The sequence below is a fragment of the Gopherus flavomarginatus genome, chromosome 9 (assembly GCF_025201925.1).
Source record: "Gopherus flavomarginatus isolate rGopFla2 chromosome 9, rGopFla2.mat.asm, whole genome shotgun sequence".
Classification (NCBI taxonomy): Eukaryota; Metazoa; Chordata; order Testudines; family Testudinidae; genus Gopherus; species Gopherus flavomarginatus.
In genome coordinates, this window is record NC_066625.1 from 20,288,047 (window position 1) to 20,313,676 (window position 25,630).

The 25,630-nt window shown below is 38.9% G+C and overlaps 1 protein-coding gene across 1 annotated transcript; it reads right to left on the reverse strand.

The window, feature by feature from the left end:
• Positions 1–82: 82 nt before the first annotated feature.
• Positions 83–25,630, reverse strand: RRN3 (RRN3 homolog, RNA polymerase I transcription factor). Its single transcript, XM_050967750.1, has 17 exons — positions 25,500–25,630; positions 23,601–23,657; positions 22,066–22,155; positions 21,827–21,956; positions 21,259–21,318; positions 20,095–20,158; positions 17,564–17,633; positions 16,231–16,329; positions 14,199–14,294; positions 12,475–12,610; positions 9,132–9,262; positions 8,542–8,672; positions 7,421–7,605; positions 5,844–5,952; positions 4,213–4,365; positions 3,136–3,223; positions 83–1,730 (listed from the first exon to the last, which is right to left on the reverse strand). The coding sequence occupies exons 1-17, from the start codon at positions 25,590–25,592 to the stop codon at positions 1,572–1,574; spliced, it is 1,851 nt and encodes a 616-aa protein (XP_050823707.1). The 5' UTR covers positions 25,593–25,630; the 3' UTR covers positions 83–1,571.

Below are 25,630 nucleotides of genomic sequence, written 5' to 3' on the forward strand. Positions count from 1 at the left end.
AATCTTTCAATCACTTTGGAACCATTCTTTCCTTACTGTTGCTTAAGATTAGTACTTTTATGTTGGGAGATAAGGCAACTGATTTCAAATTCAATTCTCTTTTTATTGTTCTGGAATGACAGCAGAAGGGGGTGAGATTTAAAACAAAAACAAACAAAAAATAACCAGTTCATTTATAGATACAGGAAGATTAATTTTGGCATGTCATCCCCAAACCTCTCTCTCATCCAAAGTCTACACCTCATCAGTATCATCACACAGTCCTTCAGAAGGAACATGCCAAATCAGGTGCTTCTGAAACCCATACTACCACATCCTGTGTCATCCTCCAGTGGCTAGATCACATACAGAATTCCATTTATTTTTGTGTAAGTCTATGTTTTGCAAGCATCTGCATGTGTCAAGTCTATTCTGATTCCCACCCAATACTCAAGTCTTGAAAGTCTAACAAATAAGAGTCTAAACAAAGGGTCAGACTTGTGGAGTTGCAGAGAATTTGGCCCAAAATACTTAAAATTTTACTATTTTCAAACAGAGTAAACTCATACTTTTTCTTTTAAAAGGGTTTGTAATCTAATTGAAGCATTGTGCAGATATTGCCAGTTCATTTTGCAGTAATTATTTATATATGCATTCAAACCTCTCCCGCCTAAAAATCCAATGATGTAAAACAAAAGAAAGTAATGGTAGGGTAAAGAAATTCCATGCAGTGACACATGAAGAGAATTGCATCTTTTCCTTTCTATAAACAAAGGGTTATTTTTGTAGTTTCGCAATTCATATTTAAATATAGAGTTCCAAAAGTAATAAATACCTACCCTTATACAGTCCTTTTCATCCCCAGAACTTAAAGCACTGCACAACATTTCTTGAACTGACTACATATCATATGATCACACATTAAGCTGCTTTCTTGTCACTTTCAAAACTGACAACTGCCTGAGGTGCTGAAAGTCTGAATTTTCACACTTAAAATTTTTTTTTCAACAAAATCTTATGCAGTGATAATAGCACCTTCCATCTTTAAAGTGCTTTACCACGTATTCTACAGATAGCTTCTTTTCCTCAGCTTCCCCTAAGTGATCTGTCAAAGGTCAGAGGGAGGCAAAGTCAGGCTGGAATCAGAACTCAGGCCCTGGTACCTCATCCTATGCTGTTAGAAAGGTAACTTAAAAACATACCCAATCAAAACACAATTAAACATTTAGAGTGCAATTTTAGTCCCACTGTAGTCAATGACAAGAGGGCCCAGGATTTCACCTTATAGAGCAAACATTATTAAACAAAAACTAATCAAGAAAAATAACTATAAATTATGTATAAACTATTTCAATATGAAAACTGTAAATACTGCAGTTTATTCTCTAGCCTTTTCTAGCAATGTATGAAATTAATCAGAACACATCTCTGTAGAAATCTGAGCAAGTTTAAGAAAAAATTAGAGTCTCTCTTCTTTAATATGATTACCAAAACAAGTAAAATCTTCAGAGTTGGAAAGTTACTCAGAAAGTCTCTTTAAAGAGTGAAAATTGCACACAGCTTTTGAGCCACTTAATTTCTGAATTTCAAAGTCAGAGGTGCCGTTGTACATATGTTTCTGGAGGGGATCCCACACTGCTTGCTGGGCTCAGAATATTTGAGTCATAAGAATTTGGAGTAATTCCAACCAAGCCATCATTTTGAGGTATTTCGCCTTTCAGAAAGTCATCATCTTCATCTTCAGTTGTACGCTACGCGAAGAGAAAAAATGTTAGTGAAAACAGAAAGACATTATAGAACCTTAAATAGAGTTTCAAGCCTTAGGTTTAAATTTCTTCAACAGGAAAAGTTATCTGAACACTACATGAGATTTACCGGAGTATGTTAGTTGGCCCAGTAAAATAAAACAGTTCTAATGAGGTTCTCAGTCTCTGCTTCGTAACACAGCTAGTAGATTTCACACCACAGAGAAGCATCTATCTGACCAACAGGTACATATGTCTAGACAAGTGGAGAAAAGTCTTGGAAATTTGGGCATTTCTGGTATTCATTTGCTAAAAGCGTTTAACTAATTTTCTGGCCAAAAAAAAGTGCTGAAAACCAGAAATGTATTTTTAAATCAACTCTGAAATAATTCAAAATGTTGCAATAATACAGTCTACAAATTAACAAGATAAAGCAAGACTGTGGCGGCCAATTACCACAATACATATATACACAAGCAATACTATATTATTCACATAGCTCTAACAATGTGCTACATACTGTACAGTATACAAAGATACACCCTCTGCCACAAAGAGTTTTCAAGATCAGTCATAAAACTCTGGCTGATCTGGAAAGTCTAGAGGCTTTTTTTTTTTTAAAATAAGTTCATGGCTTGTAAGCCTCACAGAGGTCATACAGTTTTAAGGAGTTGAATGAAGAGAGGTGGCTACTTGGCGGACAGATGGGAAGAGAATTCCACACGTAGATTGCAAAGTGTACGTAGACAGGAGTGGCAGTAGGAAGTGAATCAATTAGATAATGTGGAGATAACTGTTCTAGGAATACTTTAATAGATAGAAGCTGGGATCATTGGCAGGACAGAGGGAAGCTTTAATAACTGTAGTTTATTGTGAGAATAGATCCAAAAGAGATCTAAAAGTGGCATCCACAGGAATCACAGGGGCTTAATGAGAAAAAACAAACTAAATCTCTTATACTACACTGATCTCTATCTGTGCCAGCATCCCAACCCACCAGCCTGAATGTCAGCTCCTCCTTCAATCAGGAGAGAGATATCATTGTACCTGTTTGATGATTCACAGCAGTTGGCCCATACTGCTAGCATCAGAGCACAATTATGAATATATCCACAAAAAGAGAAATCAAACAGTTATCTGAGGGCCATGATGATCTCCCATCTCCCCCACAAATTAGATAAAGAATGCATTTTGCATATACACAGAGCTTCCTGAATTCTGCACGGCTAATAATTCAGTGCTGGTTTCCCACTAACATTAAGCATTTTGTGACCCCTCAAAATGGAAGTATACTTCCCTAAGTGTCAGTTGATGCAGGATTTAAGATTATTTTCTTTAACCAAAAATAAAATAAAATAAATTCCCAGAAACCACACACACATACAAATCATTTCTGACAGAAAGGAGTTACCTTTTTAAAGGGTTTCTTAAGTTCTTGAAGATCATCAGTACTCAGCTCTTCCCAAATCTGGTAAATAGGATCAATGGTCTTCTTTGATCTGATAACATAAATTGCAGCATAGTACAAATAAATTGAATAAAGTTGCATAAGAAGTTATGAACCAGGCATTTCATTTTAATATTGTATTATGTAATTCTTTACATTTCTCTAGAGCCTTGCAGAGGATCTTATACACTTTACAGACTAATCCCAAGAACACTTCCTGTGGTAGGTAAATTATCTCCATTTCACTGATGGGTAAAGCGATGCATAGAGAAGTTATATGGGTTTTCCTGAAGAGACTGCGAGTGGTAAGATTAGGAACAGAACTCAGCTCTTCCAATTATGTATTTTAATGCATAGGCAGTGCTTCCTCAGCCAACTGTAATTTTCTTCTAGCCTGTAATCCTACCCACAGGATTTACCGGACTTCTGTCCGGCACTTTTATTCCTTTAGAGCAAGGACTCACTGCAACCCTTTTTAGGCTAGAAGATGGCTTGTGCGGAAAAATCTATTTAAGATGGTCATCTTTTGTATGTTAAAGAACCCATCTGCACAAACATTCATGGATCAAAGAATATAAGCATTCCAGGCTAGAGAGCTTCAAGAACAGCCCATCAAACTAATAAAGAAAGCCTCTGAAAACAAACCAGGTGCCATCTTGCACATGGTGCCAATCCCAGAGATGCAAGAAACTACCACTCAGATGGACCTCAGTACATTTTGTTATGCTAATATTACCAATTGAACTCATTAAAGAGGGGTAGATAAAAGAAAATTTACCTAAAGTAACCTTTTACCCAATGCAGTATGAAAGGATGGGCCCCTTTTCCCTTCCCCACACCCAAAACCTACAGAGTGCACAAACTCCAATTCTCCAGCTTCTGACAGTCTCAGTCCTACAAAAACAACTTATGTAGAACTAGAGTGTTTTCACTTATAATACAACAATACATTTTAGAAGAACAGAAAAGTCACCTTGAGTATGTTCTTTAAATTTATTTTATGCAAGGCAGAAGTTAGTTTATTGCATTGGAAATCTATACCTTTTGAGAATGTAAGGATCAAATGGGAAAAAACTGTCAAGCGGGTTAGTGCAAGTCTGTACAGAATCACCCCCACTGCTGCTTCTGATGACTGGCAAAAATTGCCTGTTGTTCCTTTCAATGATGGTGTAGCAGAACACCAACTGGTATTTCCTTAAACATACAAAAACCATTGATAAGTATAAGCATCTCTAACTACAAGGAAAGCAAATAATTTCACAAGATATTGAACTGGACTGAGACATATTACAGAAATATCCAAATTCCATTTTATGACTAACAGCAGGAGTTAACAATGTAATCAGAACAAAGGGAGCTTATAAATGAAGTCTATCTAACCAATTCTACTCTCAACAGAAGTTTATTGCAAGTACAGTAATTCCTCACTTAAAGTTGTCCCGGTTAACATTGTTAGGTTGCTGATCAATTAGGGAACATGCTCGTTTAAAGTTGTGCAATGCTCCCTTCTAACGTTTGGCAGCCGCCTGCTTTGTCCACTGCTTGCAGGAAGAGTAGCCCATTGCACCTAGCTGGTGGGGGCTTGTAACCAGGGTGGACCGGCAGCTCCATTATCAGTTCCTCCTATGTTCCCTGTGCAGCGGCCGCCCAACAGGTTTTCAAGGCAGTTCAGCTGTCCCTCCCCACACTGTTATGTGCTGCTCCTGCCCTCTGCCTTGGGGCTGTTCCCAGAGACTCCTGCTTGCTGTGTGTGTGTGGCGGGGGGGGGGGGGGGGCCTAACGTCAAGATGTCCCCGTCCCCCTGCTCCAGCACCCCGCTTACCCGTTCTCCACATAGAGCAGGAAGGGGACATGGAGGAAGAGAGACAGAGCTTGGGGCAGCAGCTGCTGTCTCAACTTCCTGATCCACTTAAAAAGACAATGCACTTAAGAGTGGGTCAGCTTACTTAAAGGGGCAGTGTGCACCTCTCTCCCCCCCACACGCAGAAGGTGTGTGTCTGTCTCTGTCTGCCATGCTGTCTCCCCTCCCTCATGCTCATGCTGCCATGTTCAGGCTACATTAACAACAATGTGTTAACCCCGAGGGCTCAGCCAAGTGCTAGTTCATCATTTAGCAGCAAGGCATTCCCTGGGAAATAACCTTCCCTCTTCCACCCTCTAACTTCACCACTTCAACCAAGCTTCAGAATCACTATAGCTGTGAACAGTATTCAACTGTTTGTTTAAAATGTACACTGTGTGTATATCTATACAATATATAGTTTTTTGTCTGGTGAAAAAAATTTCCCTGGAACCAAACCCCCACCATTTACATTAATTCTTATGGGGAAATTGGACTTGCTTGAAGTCGCATTTTTCAGGAATATAACTACAACGTTAAGTGAGGAGTTACTGTATATAACATTCTGCACCATCACAAAGCAATGAAACAGCTCTACTTAACTACAGGGTTTCATTTTATCTGGATTAGCTACAAACTGCTCTCACTCAATACATGGGTAATATTCCAACACTGAAGAGGCTATCGTATATTATATTATACTATAATCTATAGTAATACAAACATACAAGTTTACAAAAAATGTTAATCTTCAAAATACTACACTATGGTTATATATTCAGATTGATATGGTTCATATAAAGTTTAAACTGAAAAAATAAATAATAGTTACCTCGTAATAGCAGCGAACAAGTTAACAATGGAGGGTAAGCAAATCTTCAGAGGGTTTAGCTGACACATGACTATGCGTTCAAAATTTAAGTTCTGCAGGTAGGCCAAACCTTCAAAATAAGGATGGTGTACAATAAATATGGATTTATACAATGTTTTTCCATGTTCAAAGCACAGTACAAATTAAACTAGTGTCACAACCCCCATGAAGGTAGATAATCATTCCTACTTTACAGATAGGGAAACAGAAAGAAGTGACTTTTCCCTAAGGCCACACAGCAAGTCAGTAGCAGAGTTCTAATATGAACTCTTCCTACGTTGTGCCAATCTCTCATTATGACTTCAGAGTAATAAAAGCCAAGATCATGTTTCTCCTGGTTCAGAGAATACTTTGAAATCAAGTGCAAGAATTCATTATAAAAAATTGTATAAGATTATAAGCATTAGATGATCGACCTGCAAGTTATGCAGCATTTATTCTCGGGGCCTGCACAAACAAAGCAGCAAGATCTTTTCAGTCATATGCCAGATGATTGTACAAATATACAGTATGTGGAAATTCTAGAGTGGCTTTTGAAAATTATTCAGCATTAAGATTTTTCAGACTGAATTTAAAAAAAAAATCAGTTCTGGCTACATCAAGCAACATATAATATTGGGGGACAGCTGGGGATGCTAACTTGTCAAGCAGCTGCATGTAAAGCAGTAGAAGGAAGCTTTTGCAGAACATCTAAAGAAGATGGAGGGAAAAAAGAAAGATAATAAGGATGTCCCCCGGCCAGGCTATTCTGTCATATAATGAGACTCTACTAATAATTATAAAATAAATGTATGAAAATTGTGATGAATGCAGAAGTCCGAAAAGAACAAGACACAGAGTTCTGCAAGTAGAGAACACAAATAGCATATTAAATATGGAATCCTGTTATATCACACAAGCTATTACAGATACAGTAGATGCTTAATTCATAATTAAGATTCTCCAGTCTGGCAGAGTTATGCTCAGTAATGGCCATGGCGCTTTAAGGTTATTTTATGTTTCAATCAATCAAAAAATGCCCCCTAGCTCTTACAAAGTACTATTCATCAGTAGACTTTCAAGCTCTGAACCAGCCCCCAGTTTAAGTTAGAACAGCAGCAGGTTGCTCTAATTTATACTCAACTGCTCACAGTCTTACATGGTCCCTTCCATTAGCCAGGATCATCAGGGCATAGGGACACTCTAGTCACACTGCATGTATCAGTAACTGAAGGGGTGGCACAGACCCACTACACCAGCTCTGTGCCACAAGGGGACCCTTCCACCAATTTACATTGATTTGCACTGGTAAAATAACAGAGCATCCACTAGTGGACCCAATGATTTTATCTGCACTGTTTTTTACTAGCTAAAAAGCAAGTTATCCAGCTTTGTATTCCGACACAAATACAAAGTCTTATGGACTTTCTTTAAAATATAGTAACTTAACCTTCCTATAATTCACTTCACCAAATTGACCATAAGGAAATTAATCTCTTTAGAGCTTGCACATTAATTCTGTTTTAATTTTATAGTACTGACACTTTCAATCTACTCACCTTTCCTTAAGTTTCCATCCAAAAGTTGCTTGTGGCGAAAAATTAAAGCATAAAACACAGCCTGGCACGTGGAGTAAAAAGGTCCATGAAGAACAACATCACAGTAAGCTTTTGTCCCCACATCCTGATTGTCAATGTAAACGTGCAGCCAGTTAACTAACAGATCCATGCACGCTTTCACTGTACTATAATGGAGAAACATGGTCTGTAAGAACACCATTTGAACTCATGTATGAAAGATATTTTTAAAATATTTAAGGAACTTAATGTGTACTGTACACACAAATAAGCACAGAAAACATTTTATAAAGAAGTAGATTACACTGCCCATCTTGTCCTCTGTGCCAGCAGTTACTGAACACTCTGCAACAATATTGAGAACCCCAAGCATCAGGAAGATTGAAGTATTGGTAGGAGTGATGAGTTCATGAGAGGATCATTTGCAAAGTGGCCCACCAAATAAAAAGTTTGGAAATCTTTTTGTCTGAGTTGTGAGGCACAAACAACCAACAAGAAAAAACCTTCTGGTTCCAATGTCAAATTAGGTTCAACATTAAGTTATTAAGCCCACTGCTTTTAACAATAGCTTCAGAAATCCTGAAGCCAATATCCCATACTATATAACATTTACAAAGGAAAAAAGTCTACTCGTCCATCTATTGAGCACACAAAACTACAGAGACTAATCTATGCAATGAATAGGAATAATTGCACTAAATGTCTCAGAGGCTTAGTGCAACACCTATCACACTTGAAGATGTATGTTCAAAAATAAGTTTAGGGGCTGAATGTCAGACACGTTGAGCACCCACAATTCCAACAAAGTCAAAGAGAACTATAGATTCTTAGTACCTCTGATAAATCTGGTGTTTGATTACCTCATCCTCACCCAGCAGGCATTAATCTACATCTCATAAATACAAAACTTTTCGGAAAACTCAGAGAACCCCAAAAGGGGAACAACAAGGACATTTTAGTTCAGAGTTATGGCTCATTATCAGAGTTGTGGGAGGGGAACTGGCACACTTTCCATACTTAAATCTAGTATATGCCATAAATCCTTCACTTTTGACCATATACAAAGTATAAAATATTTAAAATGATCTAGCAACATTACTTACACAATTGGAATAAAGTTAGCCCTTGCCAAGAAGCTGCCAATATAACTTCCAGCTGTCTGTCTGATCACCACAGGATTATTTGGATTCTGCAATTTTTTCCAAAGATGGTCCAAGAATGCTTCTGCAAACCCCTGCAAAACAAAAACAAAAACAAAACACACATTCAAACTATTAACCCTAATGCTGATGCCATCTGTAAAGAGAGACTCCTGACACCAGTGTACTCATTTTTGGTACAAACAAACAATCAACCTTTCTGTATCAAAAGTTTACTACAAAATTTATAACTATCAAAAAAAAAAAAAAGAGAGAGAGAGACTATGCAAATACTCCTACAAATGTTGAAACGAGTGTCCTTTGAGAATGTGCATATTTTTGTTTTTTAACACTGTGCTGGCAAAGGAGAAAGAAAGTAAAGAGAATAGGGATAAAAATGTGCCTTTTCAGCTAGATATGGATTGGCACTGGGTTATCAGTTAAATTAATCAGCTTAACACAACTTTATCCGCTAGGAGAACAAAAAAAACAAACAAACATGCAACAGATATAATAGGAGAGGTGCACTTTAGGAAGTGTATGCTTGTACTCACCAATTTAAAGCTACAGATGTGAAACATGAAATACTGTACATGACATGAAGCATGGGTTGGCAAAATGAGCTTGTCAAAGACAGTAACCAGATCCCTATATAAGTCCTTCGTATTGTTAACATCAAGCTTCCCTATTTAAAAAAAAAAAAGAAAAAAGAGGGAAGAGGAGTTTGTCCAGTCACAGAGGCACTTAGATTTTTCTCAAAATTACAGTTAATATTAATAAAGGAACACTGCCAGACAGATTAGACTCCAAATGTTAGGGTCTATATACCCAGTATTAACATAAATGCTTCCTGATATTAATTTCAATTAAGTTTTTTTTTTAAAGTTTGGATTTAAACATTCCCCAGAGCTGTTAGATATGCAAATATTGCAATTCTGTCCTAGCACAGAACAGGCAGAAAGTGAAACTAAGTCACATAGTATCTGTGTTCCAGACGAGTAAAATACAAAAAGAAATCTAATTTTTAAATGTTCTTGCTTGTTTAATAATTGAGGCTTAGCACCACAAATGCATGATTAAATATAGCTTTCCTTCTACCAATGTCCCTTTCAGATATTTGTTCTTATAAATTTCAAGAGAGAAAAAACACAACTACTTTTCTTTTGCATTTCAATATATGATTTAAATTCCAATTTGAATCAATGGTTGGTTGCGGGATAGCTACCTCTGATATATAAATAATTAGAGCTGTCAAACAATTAAAAAAGTTAACCGTGATTAATCGTACAATTAAAAAAATTAACCGCAATTAATCATGTGATTAATAGTACTGTTAAACAATGGAATACCATTTATTTAAATATTTGTGGATGTTTTTACATTTTTTAATATATTGATTTCAATTACAACACAGAATACAAACTGTACAATGCTCACTTTATATTTATTTTTTATTACAAATATTTGCACTGTAAAAAACAAAAGAAATAGTATTTTTCAATTCACCTCCTACAAGTACTGTGGGGCAATCTCTTTATCATGAAAGTTGAACTTACAAATGCAGAATTATGTACAAAAAACTGCGTTCAAAAATAAAATAATGTAAAATTTTAGAGCCTGCAAGTCCACTCAGTTCTACTTCTTGTTCAGCCAATCGCTCAGACAAACAAGTCTGTTTACATTTGTAGGAGATAATGCTGCCCACTTCTTGTTTACAATGTCACCTGAAAGTGAGAACAGGCATTTTCATGGCACTGTTGTAGCTGGTGTCACAAGATATTTACATGCCAGATGCATTAAAGATTCACATGTGCCTTCATGCTTCAACCACCATTCCAGAGGACATGCATCCATGCTAATGATGGGTTCTCAATAACAATCCAAAGCAGTGCGGACCGACACATGTTCATTTTCATTATCTGAGTCAGATGCCATCAGCAGAAGGCTGATTTTCTTCTTTGGTGATTTGGGTTCTGTAGTTTCTGCATCTGAGTGTTGCTCTTTTAAGACTTCTAAAAGCATGCTCCACACCTCATCCCTCTCAGATTTTGGAAGGCACGTCAGATTCTTAAACCTTGGGTCCAGTGCTGTAGCTATCTTTCGAACTCTGACATTGGTACCTTCTTTGCGTTTTGTCAGATCTGCAGTGAAAGTGTTCTTAAAATGAACAACATATGCTGGGTCATCATCTGAGACTGCTATAACACAAAATATATGGCAGAATGTGGGTAAAACAGAGCAGGAGACAAAATTCTCCCCCAAGGAGTTCAGTCACAAATTTAATTAAAGCATTTTTTTTTTTTTAACAAATGTCATCAGCATGGAAACATTTCCTCTGGAACGGTGGCCGAAGCATGAAGGAGCATACAAATGTGAGCATATCTGGCACGTAAATACCTTGCAATGCCAGCTACAAAAGTACCATGCAAGTGCCTGTTCTCACTTTCAGGCAACAATAAGAAGTAGTATCAGAGGGGTAGCCATGTTAGTCTGGATCTGTAAAAGCAGCAAAGAGTCCTTTGACACCTTATAGACTAACAGACGTATTGGAGCATGAGCTTTCGTGGGTGAATACTCACTTCGTCGGATGCATCCGACGAAGTGGGTATTAACCCACGAAAGCTCATCCCACGAAAGCTCATGCTCCAATATGTCTGTTAGTCTATAAGGTGCAATAAGGAGAAGGCAGCATTATCTCCTGTAAATGTAAACAAGCTTGTTTGTCTTAGCGACTGGCTGAACAAGAAGTAGGACCGAGCGGACTTGCAGGGTCTGACATTTTACATTGTTTTGAGTGCAATTATGTAACCAAAAAAAAAAAAAAAAAATCAAATCTACATTTATAAGTAGTACTTTCATGACAAAGAGATTGCACTATGCTACTTCTATGAGGTGAACTGGAAAATACTATTTCTTTTGTTTATGTTTTTACAGTACAAATATTTGTAATAAAAATATATACTTTGATTTCAATTACAACACAGAATACAATATATATGAAAATGTAGAAAAATATCCAAAATATTTAATAAATTTCAATTGGTATTCTATTGTTTAACAGTGCAAGGATTTTTTTTATCGTGATTAATATCTGAGTTAATTGTATGAGTTAACTGCGATTAACAACCCTAAAAATAATCTATAATTCTAATTATCAAAGTTATCATCAAGTAGAAGGGGGCATTGAGGGTATTACAGAAATTTTACAGTACCAAGACACCACAGAAGCAAAGTCGAAGGTAAGGCAGGAAAAATAAATACATAGGGCCAACTGAGCATAAACAAAAAAGATCAGACAGGAAAAAGAGAAAGAAGGGGCTCAAATCAACAGATGAAAGGCCAGATTCTCTTCGCTGTTCTGACCCTTTGTACCAGTTTAGCAGCACAAAGTGGCTGAAAAGCCAATGGCTCTCCCCAGCTGAGGAACTCCCCAGATTCCTCAGACAACACAGCTGGCTCCTTTACCTGTCTCATGTGGCTCCTGACATAGGGGACGTGTCAGGCTGGGAACAGGGTGGTGAGTTAGTCAAAACGCTACTGCTACTGCACTCCAGCTATTCTCAGCAGATGTATAGACAGTTGCCATACTTAAGAGTACGACTAACGAGACTGCTCAAAAGTACACTAGGGCTGGTATAAAACAGGTCCCAGCATCAGGGAGCCAAAACTGGCTTCTTTGCCTCATCATCCAACTGCAGCTATGCCCAGCAGATATTTGTCACAGCGTTAAAAAAAAAAAACAAAAACAAAAACAAAAAATCTAGCCTATATTATGTTGCTGGGAGAAGAATTTTACAGCTGAAAAAAAAAGATTCTAGAGGACCAATCCTGCACTAGCAGAACTCTTATTATTATACTTAATTACTAACAAAACAACAGGCTCAGGTACATTATTACCATCTACATGGCAGATATCTTTAATGTAAGAAAACAGAATGTTCATCAAAATATCCAAGCGTTCTGCTAGTGGATGGGCCATCACGTCACTCCTACTGAAGGTATCTTTGTTTTCTTTTGTTTCTTCATCTTCCTCCTGTCAGATAAAGTGGCAGTTAAAAAGCTCTCATATGTACTATACAACAAAGACTGTCACTATAAATCAGTGGTTCTAAAACTTTTGAACTGGTGACCCCTTTCACACAGCAAGCCTTTGAGTGTGACTCCCCTTACAAATATAGAAAACCTTTTTTTAATTTAACACCATTATAAATGCTGGATGCTGACACCTCACAACCTCCAATTTGAGAACCCCTGCTATAAATAAACCAGAACATACTTTCTCTGTTCAAAGTCATACATTTAGCACTACCAATACAATTCAAAATAACCACCATCAACTATGTAATTAATTCTTGTTCAGCTTAGTTATAAGAGCTACAAGCAAATATATACAAATATTGCTTTGTTGTACTGATGATGGGCTTAAGTCAATTACATAGTACTCTGTAATAGGCTCTAGATGTATTTGCGCATATTTTTTGTGTAAGCCCCACTCCCCTCTGAACACGAATCAATCTCTGACATAGAGAGAATAGGTTAATAACTGTCAACTCTTTTGGAATATTTACTCTCCATGGTAAATCGCCGATGGTACACCAGGCAGACTGGACATAGGTTTTTAAATGGGAGTTACACCCACACAAATTATCAATGTAATGTCAGCCCACAGTTTTAACTTTAACTGTAAAATTTCTTAGAGTTTGCTTTCAGATGTTCAGTGTTGTTTTAACACAAATCAACAACGGCAATTCAGTAGCTAGAACTTTTCCTTCCAATGCCACAGCATATCGTTAGGGGACTATACAGTTGGAGGTACTAACTTTCAGTAAGTCTAACCTGAGTTCCTTAATGTTCTCATGCAGAGGTCCTAACTAGGGCTAGGTGGAAACTGGTAATTCCATCTTGCAGAGGATTTTGAAAATTTCTTTTTGTTCCAATTCAGAATGAAAAGCAACATTTTCAAAAATTTCCATCAAAGTGCCACAGGAAGTCCTGGCAGGCAACCAGGTGGGGAGCCTGGAATCGCCAACTCTAGGACAGTCTGCTTGGCAGACTGCTCCACAGCCAGGGACCCTGGAAACCCCAGTACCAGGACAGTTGGTCTGGTAGGCTGTCATGGAGCTAGGGCCCTGGATGCCTTGGGAGTTCAGGCTGCCAGGAAGCCAAGGCTTCCAAGCTCACAGCTGTCAGTAAGCCAGGGAGGCTGCCAATGAGTCAGGAGCCTGGGCTGCTGAAGAGCGAGGCAAGCAAGCTGGCTGGTTTTCAGTGGAATTTTGTCAAAAATCAACATGGTCCTGTAGACGGTTTCAATTTTGATGAAACTGCAAATTCTGACAAAATGTTTCACATAACTGTTTACAATCATCTTTATGGTTAACTCGTCCTGGGGTCCTGGCCAAATTCCACTTCCGTCATTACTTTCTACTTACTAAAATATTGCAAAGGCTAAAATCCCAAACTTGACTGAAGATTTGGATGTATCTTGACAGTTAACTTACAACCTAGTTATAACAAAGAAAGTTTGTACCTCATTGCCACTTTACAGGCAAAAATTAATACGACTCTCAACTGCTATTTAATTTTTTAAACATAAACATTCATTTTTAGAGTGCTTAGCCAACCATGTCAAAGAGTCCTTCCTCTGTGGTTTTTTCCTTGATATCAGAATTCTTAGCAGTTTCTTCAGCATCCTCAATATCTTGTCGTGGGGCACTAACCTGTAGTTACAGATAAGCAAAAAAAAAAAAAAAATCTGATTCTTTTAAAGAAACCTTGAGTGCAGGAAAATGTAACCACACTATATTCTTTAAGTCAGATATAGATGACACTATTAACAGAGTTTGGGGGCTAAATATATGTTTTTTTCAAAAACTATGTATATAAACAAACACACAATATAAACTGCTTAAAACTTCACTCAGATACTTCCAGGAACTACATTTTCCTAATTTTCTTTAAGAGTTGGGGCGGCAAAAGGATTTAGGGCATGATTTGGTAGCTATGTGCATGAAACTGACTTTAACTAACTGAAATTAGCTATGAAGTGGATAAATGTAAAGTAATGCACATTGGAAAAAATAACCCCAACTATACATACAATATGATGGGGGCTAATTTAGCTACATCTAATCAGGAAAAAGATCTTGGAGTCATCGTGGATAGTTCTCTGAAGATGTCCACGCAGTGTGCAGAGGCAGTCAAAAAAGCAAACAGGATGTTAGGAATCATTAAAAAGGGGATAGAGAATAAGACTGAGAATATATTATTGCCCTTATATAAATCCATGGTACGCCCACATCTCGAATACTGTGTAGAGATGTGGTCTCCTCATCTCAAAATAGATATACTGGCACTAGAAAAGGTTCAGAAAAGGGCAACTAAAATGATTAGGGTTTTGGAGAGGGTCCCATATGAGGAAAGATTAAAGAGGCTAGGACTCTTCAGCTTGGAAAAGAGGAGACTAAAGGGGATATGATAGAAGTACATAAAATCATGAGTGATGTGGAGAAAGTGGATAAGGAAAAGTTATTTACTTATTCCCATAATACAAGAACTAGGGGTCACCAAATGAAATTACTAGATAGCAGGTTTCAAACAAATAAAAGGAAGTTGTTCTTCACACAGCGCACAGTCAACTTGTGGAACTCCTTGCCTGAGGAGGTTGTGAAGGCTAGGACTATAACAGCGTTTAAAAGAGAAGTGGATAAATTCATGGTGGTTAAGTCCATAAATGGCTATTAGCCAAGATGGGTAAGGAATGGTGTCCCTAGCCTCTGTTCGTCAGAGGATGGAGATGAATGGCAGGAGAGAGATCACTTGATCATTGCCTGTTCGGTTTACTCCCTCTGGGGCACCTCGTATTGGCCCAGTGTCAGTAGACAGGATACTGGGCTAGATGGACCTTTGGTCTGACCCGGTATGGCTGTTCTTATATTCTTAAATTCTGTGCTTGCAAGAGGGACCATAACAGGTCAAGTATCAGGTCATGTGGCCTACAATTATTACTGACACTGCACTGATGTGAAAGTTTTAGGGTCCATTTCTTAATGGTCTCCAAATCCCTGGCCAAAAAGGAGTTGGGAACATTAAGGAAGGAGCAGACACACACTTCACAGGGTGTACTCACTAACAACCTGACAGATTGATTTACACTGATGTGCTCCAAAATGGAGACCCATGAAGTCCTCATCACTCAAAATGTTTTGATGAGTGAACACCTATATTAAAGCAACACAGACAGATGTTCAACACATGAAGAGCAGAATATTATAAAGATGTATCCTTGGGCCCAGATTCGAATCTCCAGTATGTGGATGCAACACACTACATAATTCAAAAAAGCCTCTGGTGATATGTGCCACTCACTCAATCCTGTAATACAAATCTTATTTTGGCATGTTCAAGACTATGCTACAGAATTTCCAAACAAAGAATAATATTGTATATCATATATGCTTCCACATCTATGTACAACTGCACAGTTTTAGGGTGGAGCTTCAGCTCTTTAATTTTAATGTACTCACTTTTGTAGCTTAAGACTGTGAATCCTATTTGAGTATAATTTCTGTTGAGGTTTAATATTAAAACAATCATGTCATTGCTGGCACTTAAGAGACAGCAAGTTTCTTAAAAGATAGTTTGTTCCATACTTACATCTATCTTTAATAGCCTTTCAACAATAAGTTCCAGAATTTCAAGCCTCAGTGTTGGAAGATACACAGTAATTCGCAACAGGTTATGAACATAACATTCCTGCAATACAACGTTACCATAAATATGGATTTTCCCTTGAATTCAAAGTGACAGCGTCATTTTTTTTAAGGATTTTAGAAACTAGAAGAAGCAATATAGCTACAAAATTGCCGAACCACAAATTATCTCTTATCTAAAGATTTGAAACTGATGTGAATGTTGAACAGTTTACATTTCTATCCTAACTTCCAAAGAGTTGCTAAAAACAAGTTAATATATAATCCAAACAATGTGCTTAAACAAGAAGATGAGGACATCAGTAACTTTTGTCAATCTTTTTCATAACTATTTTTTCAAGTAAATCTAAACGTGCAACAGTGAAATCCTGCTAGCCTCCAGTCCCAGTTCCCCCATCCCAACCTTTTCCACCAGACTCCTTCCAATCTACTCCACCACAACCCCTAAGGTTCAGCTCATGTCTGCTCTACATTTGAATCCTTTTCCGCACTGCCTGAACCTATCAGGGGTCATTGAAAGCACAGGAGAGACAGACTCCCTGCTCTCAGTTCATGGCCCACAGCAGCCCAGACTTGGAATTGCAGAAAAAGTACTGCTCAGCTGGCTCACAGAATCTTTGGGGAGTTTAGCTGCTAAAATCTAATAAGTCTCTTCTGAGCATGTACAAACCATTCATTTTTCAAAGTTCATAACTTGGATAAATTTGGGGAAATTTTTACAGGGATAGCAAAAGGCAGAACCCGGACAAAAAGCTCTGCCCACCCCAACCCCCGCCAACTCATAGTCAAGATCTTGCTCCAAAGAATGGGGGTGATAGAGGTTTTCAAAGAACTAGGAGTTTTTAACATGGGCAAAACAACTTATTTTTTCCCTAGCCTCATTCTCAGAAACAGCTGAACTGTTCTGGCTGAAATTTAAAAAAAAAAAAAAAAAAAAATAGCCTAAGGCAGGCACCCAGAAAGAAAATTTCAGTTCTCATGGTTAAAGTTTTCCAAAGTTAAAAGCAACTGAAAACAAGATCTTATAATGGGAAGTATTGGGAAACCTTAATAATTGACAGTACTACTGGATCCTCCTCTCGGTGGTATGTAACAATGAAGCAACTACAGAAAAAGCATAGTTTTTGTTAAAATTACTCAACAATATTAAAATTACATTATTCAATATGGTGAGCACTAAAGCACCTGTATTAGACTATGCAATGTATCAAATGCCAAACTATGGTATTTTCTACTACTTATACATTTTAAAAAGATAGACAGTCTGCTGCTCTTACCAGAGTTCTTTCTGATTTATTAATGAAAGGAAAATTTTCCACAAGTATCGGCATGAGAAATTGAGGTGTTCTGTAAGAAAGAAAATACAGGAAGCTTTACCCAAACCAGAAGAAACAGGGAGTGCACGTATTGAATCTTTCTACAAGTGAAGTTTAGAACAAGCATTTTTCAAGAGAGTTTTATTTGCACAGCTATAGGATAACAAATTGTACAAGATGTTTCTATAGGACATTAATGTATTATATAACTTTCCACAAAAAAAATATTAATTTTTTATAAAATCTAAAGTTCCCCCACCATTATCTTGGGAGGGGCAAGAATGGGGGGGAGGAAGTTAGAAAGCACACTCTTCCATTACTTGATTCCACAGAAGCTTCTCCAACATTAACATTAAGCTATCAGAATCCATTATTTGGTGGGGGGAGAGGATGGAGCGCAGCATGGTCTCCTATCTACCCAGTGGATTTCCATATGGAAATCCACACTGAAGTTACTGCAACTGAGGTAAGCATTCATATTCCTCCCACAACAAAGGGTTTTCAATGCACAGCTAGACGACCCAACAGCAGCATTGCTTCTCCTATGCTAGTAAGGTACGATTCCAAGTGGTGGTGGGTCATTACACACAACTGCAATCGTCTCCCTACTAAGCGAAGTAAAATCCGTTCTTTGCAGTCAGTTGCAATGATATTTTTGAGCATTCTTCGCACATTAGGGGAACATTTAGCCCTTTATATTTATTGACATATCATTCTTTCAGGCTACATTATGTCGGCTTTACTGTGCTGACTTAGATTCTAGTTAGTTTTGAGGACACAGAAGCCTATGTGCTGAACCTGGATTATGGTGCACACAGATGAACCCATGTGCCTATGCAGAGCCACTGAAGCGAATGGGACGGCATGAAGATGAAGGGGTCACATGCAACACACTGCAGGATAGGGGCTCTGATTTGTACCTGAAGCAAGTAGAGCTAAACCGGGATTCTGATAATAAGGATCTTACCAGATCACAGTAAAGAACTGCTACACCAAAAAGAAAAGTTGAAGGTTGACTGCACAGTAAGCCTTCAATGTGTTCGGAACAATTCACATCACTAACAACTTTTGAATTGCTCATTGGAATTTATTTTTCTTTGTACTGCAATTTTTACTCTCCAGTTTTGATACTGAATACTTTTGCTAAACATACAAAAAGTATTACTACATGTTATACAGTTTCATGGTAAAGTTCTGCTATAAGCTTGTTTGATCTAACTGGATCCAAGTTTTTATAATTAGAGATGTCACACAGTTCACAATTTCTGTAGGCTGAGGGCACAGCATACCCCAGGAGCTCCTCGCATTCTTCTGTTTCTCTCCCACAAGCTCCCAGTGTGCCACCCTCTCATGTCCTTCTATTTCAGGAGCTCCCTGCAACTCCCTCTACCCCGTGCCTAATCCCAGGCTCTGTGTCCCCCATTCCTTTCTCCACAAGCCAGGGGCTCTGTGTGCCCCCCCATGTACCCTCTCCCCCAATTTCACTGTCCCCCATTCCTTCCTCCTTGGCAGGAACGATGTGTCCTCCTCAATCCCCTTCTTCTCCCCATACCATGGACTCTGTGTGCAACCCCATTGCCCGCAACTATCTATGTCAGGGACTCCGTGTGCCTCACATTCTCCCCTCCACTACATACTAGGGGAACTCTGTGTGCCTTCATTCTCCCTTGCCTCCTCATGGCAGGGTCTTTGTTCTCCCCATTCCCTCCGGGACCCCACTTTCCCATCTCCATTTCCATTCCCACCCCCAACTACCAATTCCTGCTTCCACACCTGCCCACCCATACAGTTCCCACACCAGGACCTTGCTTCCCTCATTACCATCACTTCCCACCCCCCAATTTCCTGCTGTCCTCTTCACTCACCTCCTTGAGCCTGTTTTCCCCCACACCAGTTCCCCACACCACCACTCTCCTTGGGGTCTCTGCTTCCCCACCACCATCAGTCCTGTCTGAGTCTCTGATTCCTTACGCTTCCTGCTTCCCCCAGCACTTCTACACCATCCCTCTAGTCTCTGCTGCTTTCCCCCCACCCCTACTCTTGCCCTTTCCATCTCTGAGTCCCCATTTCTTCCATCATTACCCTCCCTGTACGGCTCTTTTCTCTCTTTTAAGAATGCAGACTACAGACAATCACCCTATGCAGAAAGTTAAGCTACTGCCTCTGATATGTTTAGGCGGCAGAGAGATTCCTCTGCCTGCAGCACCAGGCAGTCTGGGGGCCATGATATTTTTCTGATTCAGGCTTTTCTATTGTTCTGATTTGCATCAAAATCAATTAGGTGTGGCCATTGATGCCTAGAATAGTCCCTGAAACTCTGAAATTGATCAGATGCAGCCTTCCAACACTACTATGTTACAGACAAGCAAATACCATAAAGTTGCGAGTTAAACCTCGCTTTGCTCAATCAATTAGTTTAAATTCGCCCATTGATGAAACAAAGCTTTGTATTAACTAAAAGGATATACAAAACTGTGGAATGATATACTTACGAAGGAACATATTTTGCTATAGTTTGCAGTGCTCTATGACATGTGTTAAAATTTCCAGAAAGACCTATAAAAACAAAAAATGAGTTGTTTTAAAGAATTATTTCCCTTATCAAGTTACATGCAAGGGGCTATTCTAGGAGATAGCATAAATACATTCTACTAGCCACTCGTGCTTTATAGTTCACCAGGGAAACTACATTTACCAAAAGTTGGCTTTTGGAGTCTCCTTACCTCCAAAGTTACTGTCCACATGTAAAATATGGTAAATACTGAACCATGATCAACCCTAAATAACCACCACCAAAGCAAGATATTATTGCAACCCCAACATCACTGATCTCCCTAGAGATCAGAGTCTGACTACATGCTAAGGAAGGCTCACATTTCAACCACAGTGTTGCACATTTCCACTTTTTTTTTTTTTAAACTCACTATAGGCTGAAACTAATTAAAGTATATAGAAAGATAATCATTGACTGCTACAGGAATTATACAGGCCTTAAAGGATCAGATTACTTTTTTTAAAAAATTTTTTAAGATGTGCAATATTGGAAGGAAAAAGCTCATAAGAAACTAGAGCTGTAGTTACACAGCCATCAGCAGAATTTATGCAGGAGAGTCATTGTAGACAGAGTCAACTATTGTTCATAAGTGAGTGTGAGAAGGAAAGGAAATCAGTATCTTACAAACATTTATGTTTGCTGCAGAAATTCTATCAGATAAAAGCAAGAACCTAGCAAAGGTTTTTAAGTGCCCCTCAACCATGACTTGGTTATATTTTGTTTACCTAAACCAAAGGAAAATAAACATAAATACTCAAGTTAACTTGTTTTTATAACAATCATGGTTCTAAGCCTTTGAAATACATTTCTATTTCCTATGCACTCATCTCAATACCACAACTACTGTATTAGTGGCAATGGATTAGAAGGGCCAGATTATCATGCAGATGATTTCAATGGGAGTTGTGTGCATTCAAGTGCAGGAGGTGCTAACATTTTGTACTTTTTCTACAAGAAGTCTCATTTTCCTACATAGTTTTTCAATAGCACACATCACCATTAAAGCTGCAGTGAAAAAAGTCTGCAAAAAGGCACAATATACAAACATTTTTGCTAAAAGAATTAATAGAGCATACCTAAACCATGCTGCATTAATACTCACTTTCCTCATCATCATCAGAATCTGAAATATACACATCATCCTCCCTTATGGTTACTCGAGCTGACAGGAAATAGGATAATTATTACATAACCATATAAAATTTAAAGATGACAGTCTCAATGGCACAGATCAAAGCATCATTAAAAGAAAGATCTCATCTGAACTACAGCCCCAAAATTATCTACATTACACCAAAAACATAGGATGATCACAGGGTTTTTTCCATTCTGGGAGCTGGGAAGATTCTCCACATGGCATTATAGTACTAGCTTCATTTTAGTTGTGTTTTTTCATGAAAATTAGCATAAATTGTACTCTAAGTTATTATAGGAAGAAGAGTTTTTATTATCAATTTAAAATGAGTTTTCTAAAAATCCAGGTAAATTAAAGACTTTACAGTTAACATTATTCTCTACTGCATTTCAGTTGTCCAAATAAATGCACAATAATCAACATACATAAGTGACAATTACAGTAAAGCATTCTAATTTTGCATACATGTTAACCTAATATTTGGATAATGAATAAAAGATGACCACAAAAAAAAAAAAAAGAAAAAAAAACTTACGGGGTACAAAATGTGAAGCAATCATGCGCAGACATGATCGAAGGTACACAGTCTGTGCTGACACTAGATTACCAAGAAAACCCAAATATTCTTCCACCACATCTTGACTTCTGCTCAACCATGGCAGCTTCTGTATTATTGCAAATAGCATGCTGTTAGAAACAATCATGTGAAATACAAGGACATTTTAAGAATTCAACTAGTGATCTCCAGATGTAATATCTGGATACTATACCTACCAACAAAATGCTGACTAGCTGCTCAAAGTCTTTGGTCAAATATGCAACAGAAGCCCGAAATTCCTGCAGCCAATTAATGATTTGGGCATCCTTAAAATAAATCAGACAAGATAGATATAACAAATTCAATAATATGACCTTTCAAGACAATTTCAAAATCTTTAAAACCCAAATCAAACATGACAATTATAAACAAAGTGGCTATTTCCTTGTCTACATGTCATGAATTTCTAGAACTTCCATTAGTGTGAGTTAGACAAGATCACTGGGAGAACAGACATTTTAGTTTGAACCTACTTCTGTTTCAAGAACGAATACAGTGGCACGGTAAATGATCACACTAGTCTCACATCTAAAGATGTGGGTTTAAATTTGAACCTCAGTAAGCACGTTTAATGGTTTTAGCCAAACTTGCATTTGTCCATATCGTTGAACCACATACAATGTAAAAAGAGAATCAAAATAGAATACTGGGTGCCTGCCTTTCCCCCTCAGAATCCATTTAAGAGGATGATACTCTGCATGCAGATTTTACCACTCCTGCAGGCAAGGAACCATCTGCTTCCCTACATGCACTGTTCTCTTGTCCCTGTACAGTGCTTTCTGCAGTGCTGAAGAGGACAAGTGTGTGAGGGGTTAGTGGAGATTATGGGCACCCCAAGGGAAGCATATTGACTCTCCTAAGGGAGTCTGCCCCAGAGTCAATATAACCTCATGCTATGTTAACTCCTAAACAGAGCTCCCTCTGTGCTGAGGGATCAACCTTTTAAGCAGTGGACAGAGAACTCGCTGGCACCACAGCTCCAATGGACCTGGGGAGAACAGCCTTGGACTCTGGAGCTAGTACAGAAGAAAAGCTTTCTGCCTAGACAGCCCTGTACCGCTGACAGATCTCAGAGGACCCACAGATTCTGAGAGAGAGAAAAAAAAAAAACACAACAACACTTATTTCTTCCACAGATGGTCAATGCAAACAACACCCGCTCCCCTCACCTCTCCTCCCTCCGAAATACAGGATCAATTTAGAGGAAACTGCACACTGAGATCTTTAGTCTTCCTTCCCCCGGTCTCAGTTAAGGGTTTGGGGGGGGTTTGTTTGTTTTGGGTTTTTTTTTGCAGAAAGGGGCATTAGGCCTTGGAATAGTAGAGAAGCTGTAAATTAGAATTTGAATGCAGAAAGGAGATTTTCACGTCAGCGCTCCCTCATCATCAAATTTACCCTACAGGAATGGATTACACATATAAATGTATTGTTATTTTTGACAGGGGAAAACACAGCAACCTAATAATACCGCATTAGGCACACTGCAACATTCATATCACTTTGCAATATATTTTTAAAAATACTTTTGTCATCAAAAGATGGCTACAAAGCAAATATAGTCAGGCTAAATAAAAAAGCACTGCCCTAAACTTGACCCAAGTTTAATTTTAACAATTAATAAACTTAATATTAAGCAAATACAATTTGCCCCACAATTACATTCAGTCTCCAAGGAAAAGCCAAATCGAAATGATTGCAGACAATTTTTTACCTTTATTTCTGGATCTAAAAGCTGGTGCTTTAACAACTCAAAGTCTGTAGTTTCACCCTGAGAAAGTAAACACAAACTGTTTTCTGCCATATAATACACCTAAACAATTTGAAATACAAGCGATCTGCTAGCAATATTGGGACTATGACCTACAGTGGTGAAGCACTGGAATGGGTTACCTAGGGAGGTGGTGGAATCTCCTTCCTTAGAGGTTTTTAAGATCAGGCTTGACAAAGCCCTGGCTGGGATGATTTAGTTGGGAATTGGTCCTGCTTTGAGCAGGGGGTTGGACTAGATAACTCCTGAGGTCCCTTCCAACCCTGATATTCTATGATTCTATGAATTGTTTTCATAACTATCATTATAAACACTAGAAATCCCGTGAAACACAGCAGTAGTATTCATAGATTGGTTCTCAATTTTAGCTAATGCTGTTTTGTAAGAAATAACTTGTTTCTGAAAAGAGATGCTTGTAAAGTCATTATTTTATAAAATGTGATCACTCTGCACCCTCAGAGGAGTAAAATTCTCTTCCTAAGTATATTAGGGAATCACACACTTTGTAGCTTGAATAGGCCAAGCTTATACACATACCAGAGGCTCCTTGTATTCATCCTTTTCACCTCATAAGGACCCTATGTGGCAACCTCTCATTCCCCTTTCTCTAAGGGACTCCCTGAAACTTCCCCTGCCTCATGCCTGGGTGTCTGTGCCCCTCCCCATACTCCTTTCCATCATATGCCTCAATCTCCCCCACCAAGGGTTCTGTGCACTCCCCATTCTAAGTTCCCTCTAAGATGTGCGGCTGCGCAGCAGGCTAAAAAGGGCTGCACAGGCAGGGAGAGGCGCCCATCCCCTACCCCAGCCCAGCCCATCCGGAGCCCTCACCCCCAGCACTCCAACCCTCTGCCCCATTCCTGAGCCCCCTCCCACACTCCGAACCCCTGGGCTCCCACCTCCGCCACACACCTCCATATTGGTGCACATAACAAAATTCATTCGTACATGGACGTAAAAAATTGGAGGGAACGCTGTCCCCATTCTTGTCCCACATGCCAATGGCTTTGTGTGCCCTGTATCCGCACTTTACTCTCTATGCCAGGGGCTCTTCTGTGTATCCCCTTCCCCTCATACCAGTTTTCCACAATTTCCCCCAATCCCAGGGTTTCTGTGCCTAATTCCCAATCTCCCCTAATACTAAGGTCCACAGTTTCCCCCTATGCCAGGGACTCTGCCTTCCATTCCCACCTTCCCCCTTCCCCATGCTAGGGGCTCTCTGTACTTCCAGGATCCCCTCAATACCCCCCCACTAAGTATTCTGTGTGCTCCATTTCCCCCATACCAGGGACCCCTATTCTCTCCCCATTGCCAGGGGCTGTGTACAAGCCCCCATTCCACACTCCACCATCATTATTCTTTTGTTTGGAAAATAAACCATGCTATGCTGGGAAGCATTAATGGGTACCAACAACCAGCCGTTTGACAAATGCAGTGGTGCTTGAAGCTGTAGCTGTGTTAATCAGATAGCAGGAGCTCCATCTAGCCACCATTTTTCCCCCTTCAGTTTTCTGATTTTCCCCAAAATCAACAGGGTTCCACCCACTGAGCCCTGGAACAGGTCCTGAAATTTTGGAATTTACTGGATGTGACATTCAACTCAATAGCATTTGTCTGTTACGTGATAACTTGTGAAAGGCTTTCACAAGTTTGCCCAAATACCACAAAGAGAGAGGAGAGGAGAGTTGGAAGGACCCGCCTGCAGTCAAGTGGCATGTATTGGTGCAACAGAGAACTTGACTATGCGGGCTTACAACTGATACACTGGCATAAACACCCGAATACTCTGAAAATACTACTTCTCTGCAGAGAGTTTCTGAAGGAAAACAAGGGTCCAGTCACCTTTTGGTATTTCAGCAAGACATCTGTCAACGTCCCACCAAACCTGACAGTCTTCCTTGGTGGGGAACTGATGAATTCATCTCCTCCCAACATGGTAGCGCCTGCGCAGTAAGACGAAAGATTAACACACC

What these genes read in the sequence shown, in the direction of transcription:
- RRN3 (XM_050967750.1), bottom strand. Translation starts at nt 25,592, where the DNA reads ATGTTGGGAGGAGATGAATTCATCAGTTCCCCACCAAGGAAGACTGTC. An exon ending in AGATATCTGCCATGTAGATG is followed by an intron (nt 9,263 to 12,474) that starts GTAATAATGTAC and finishes TTTTTTAAATAG; the next exon opens with GGAAGCTTGATGTTAACAAT. An exon ending in TTGTTCGCTGCTATTACGAG is followed by an intron (nt 4,366 to 5,843) that starts GTAACTATTATT and finishes TGTATGTTTAAG; the next exon opens with GAAATACCAGTTGGTGTTCT.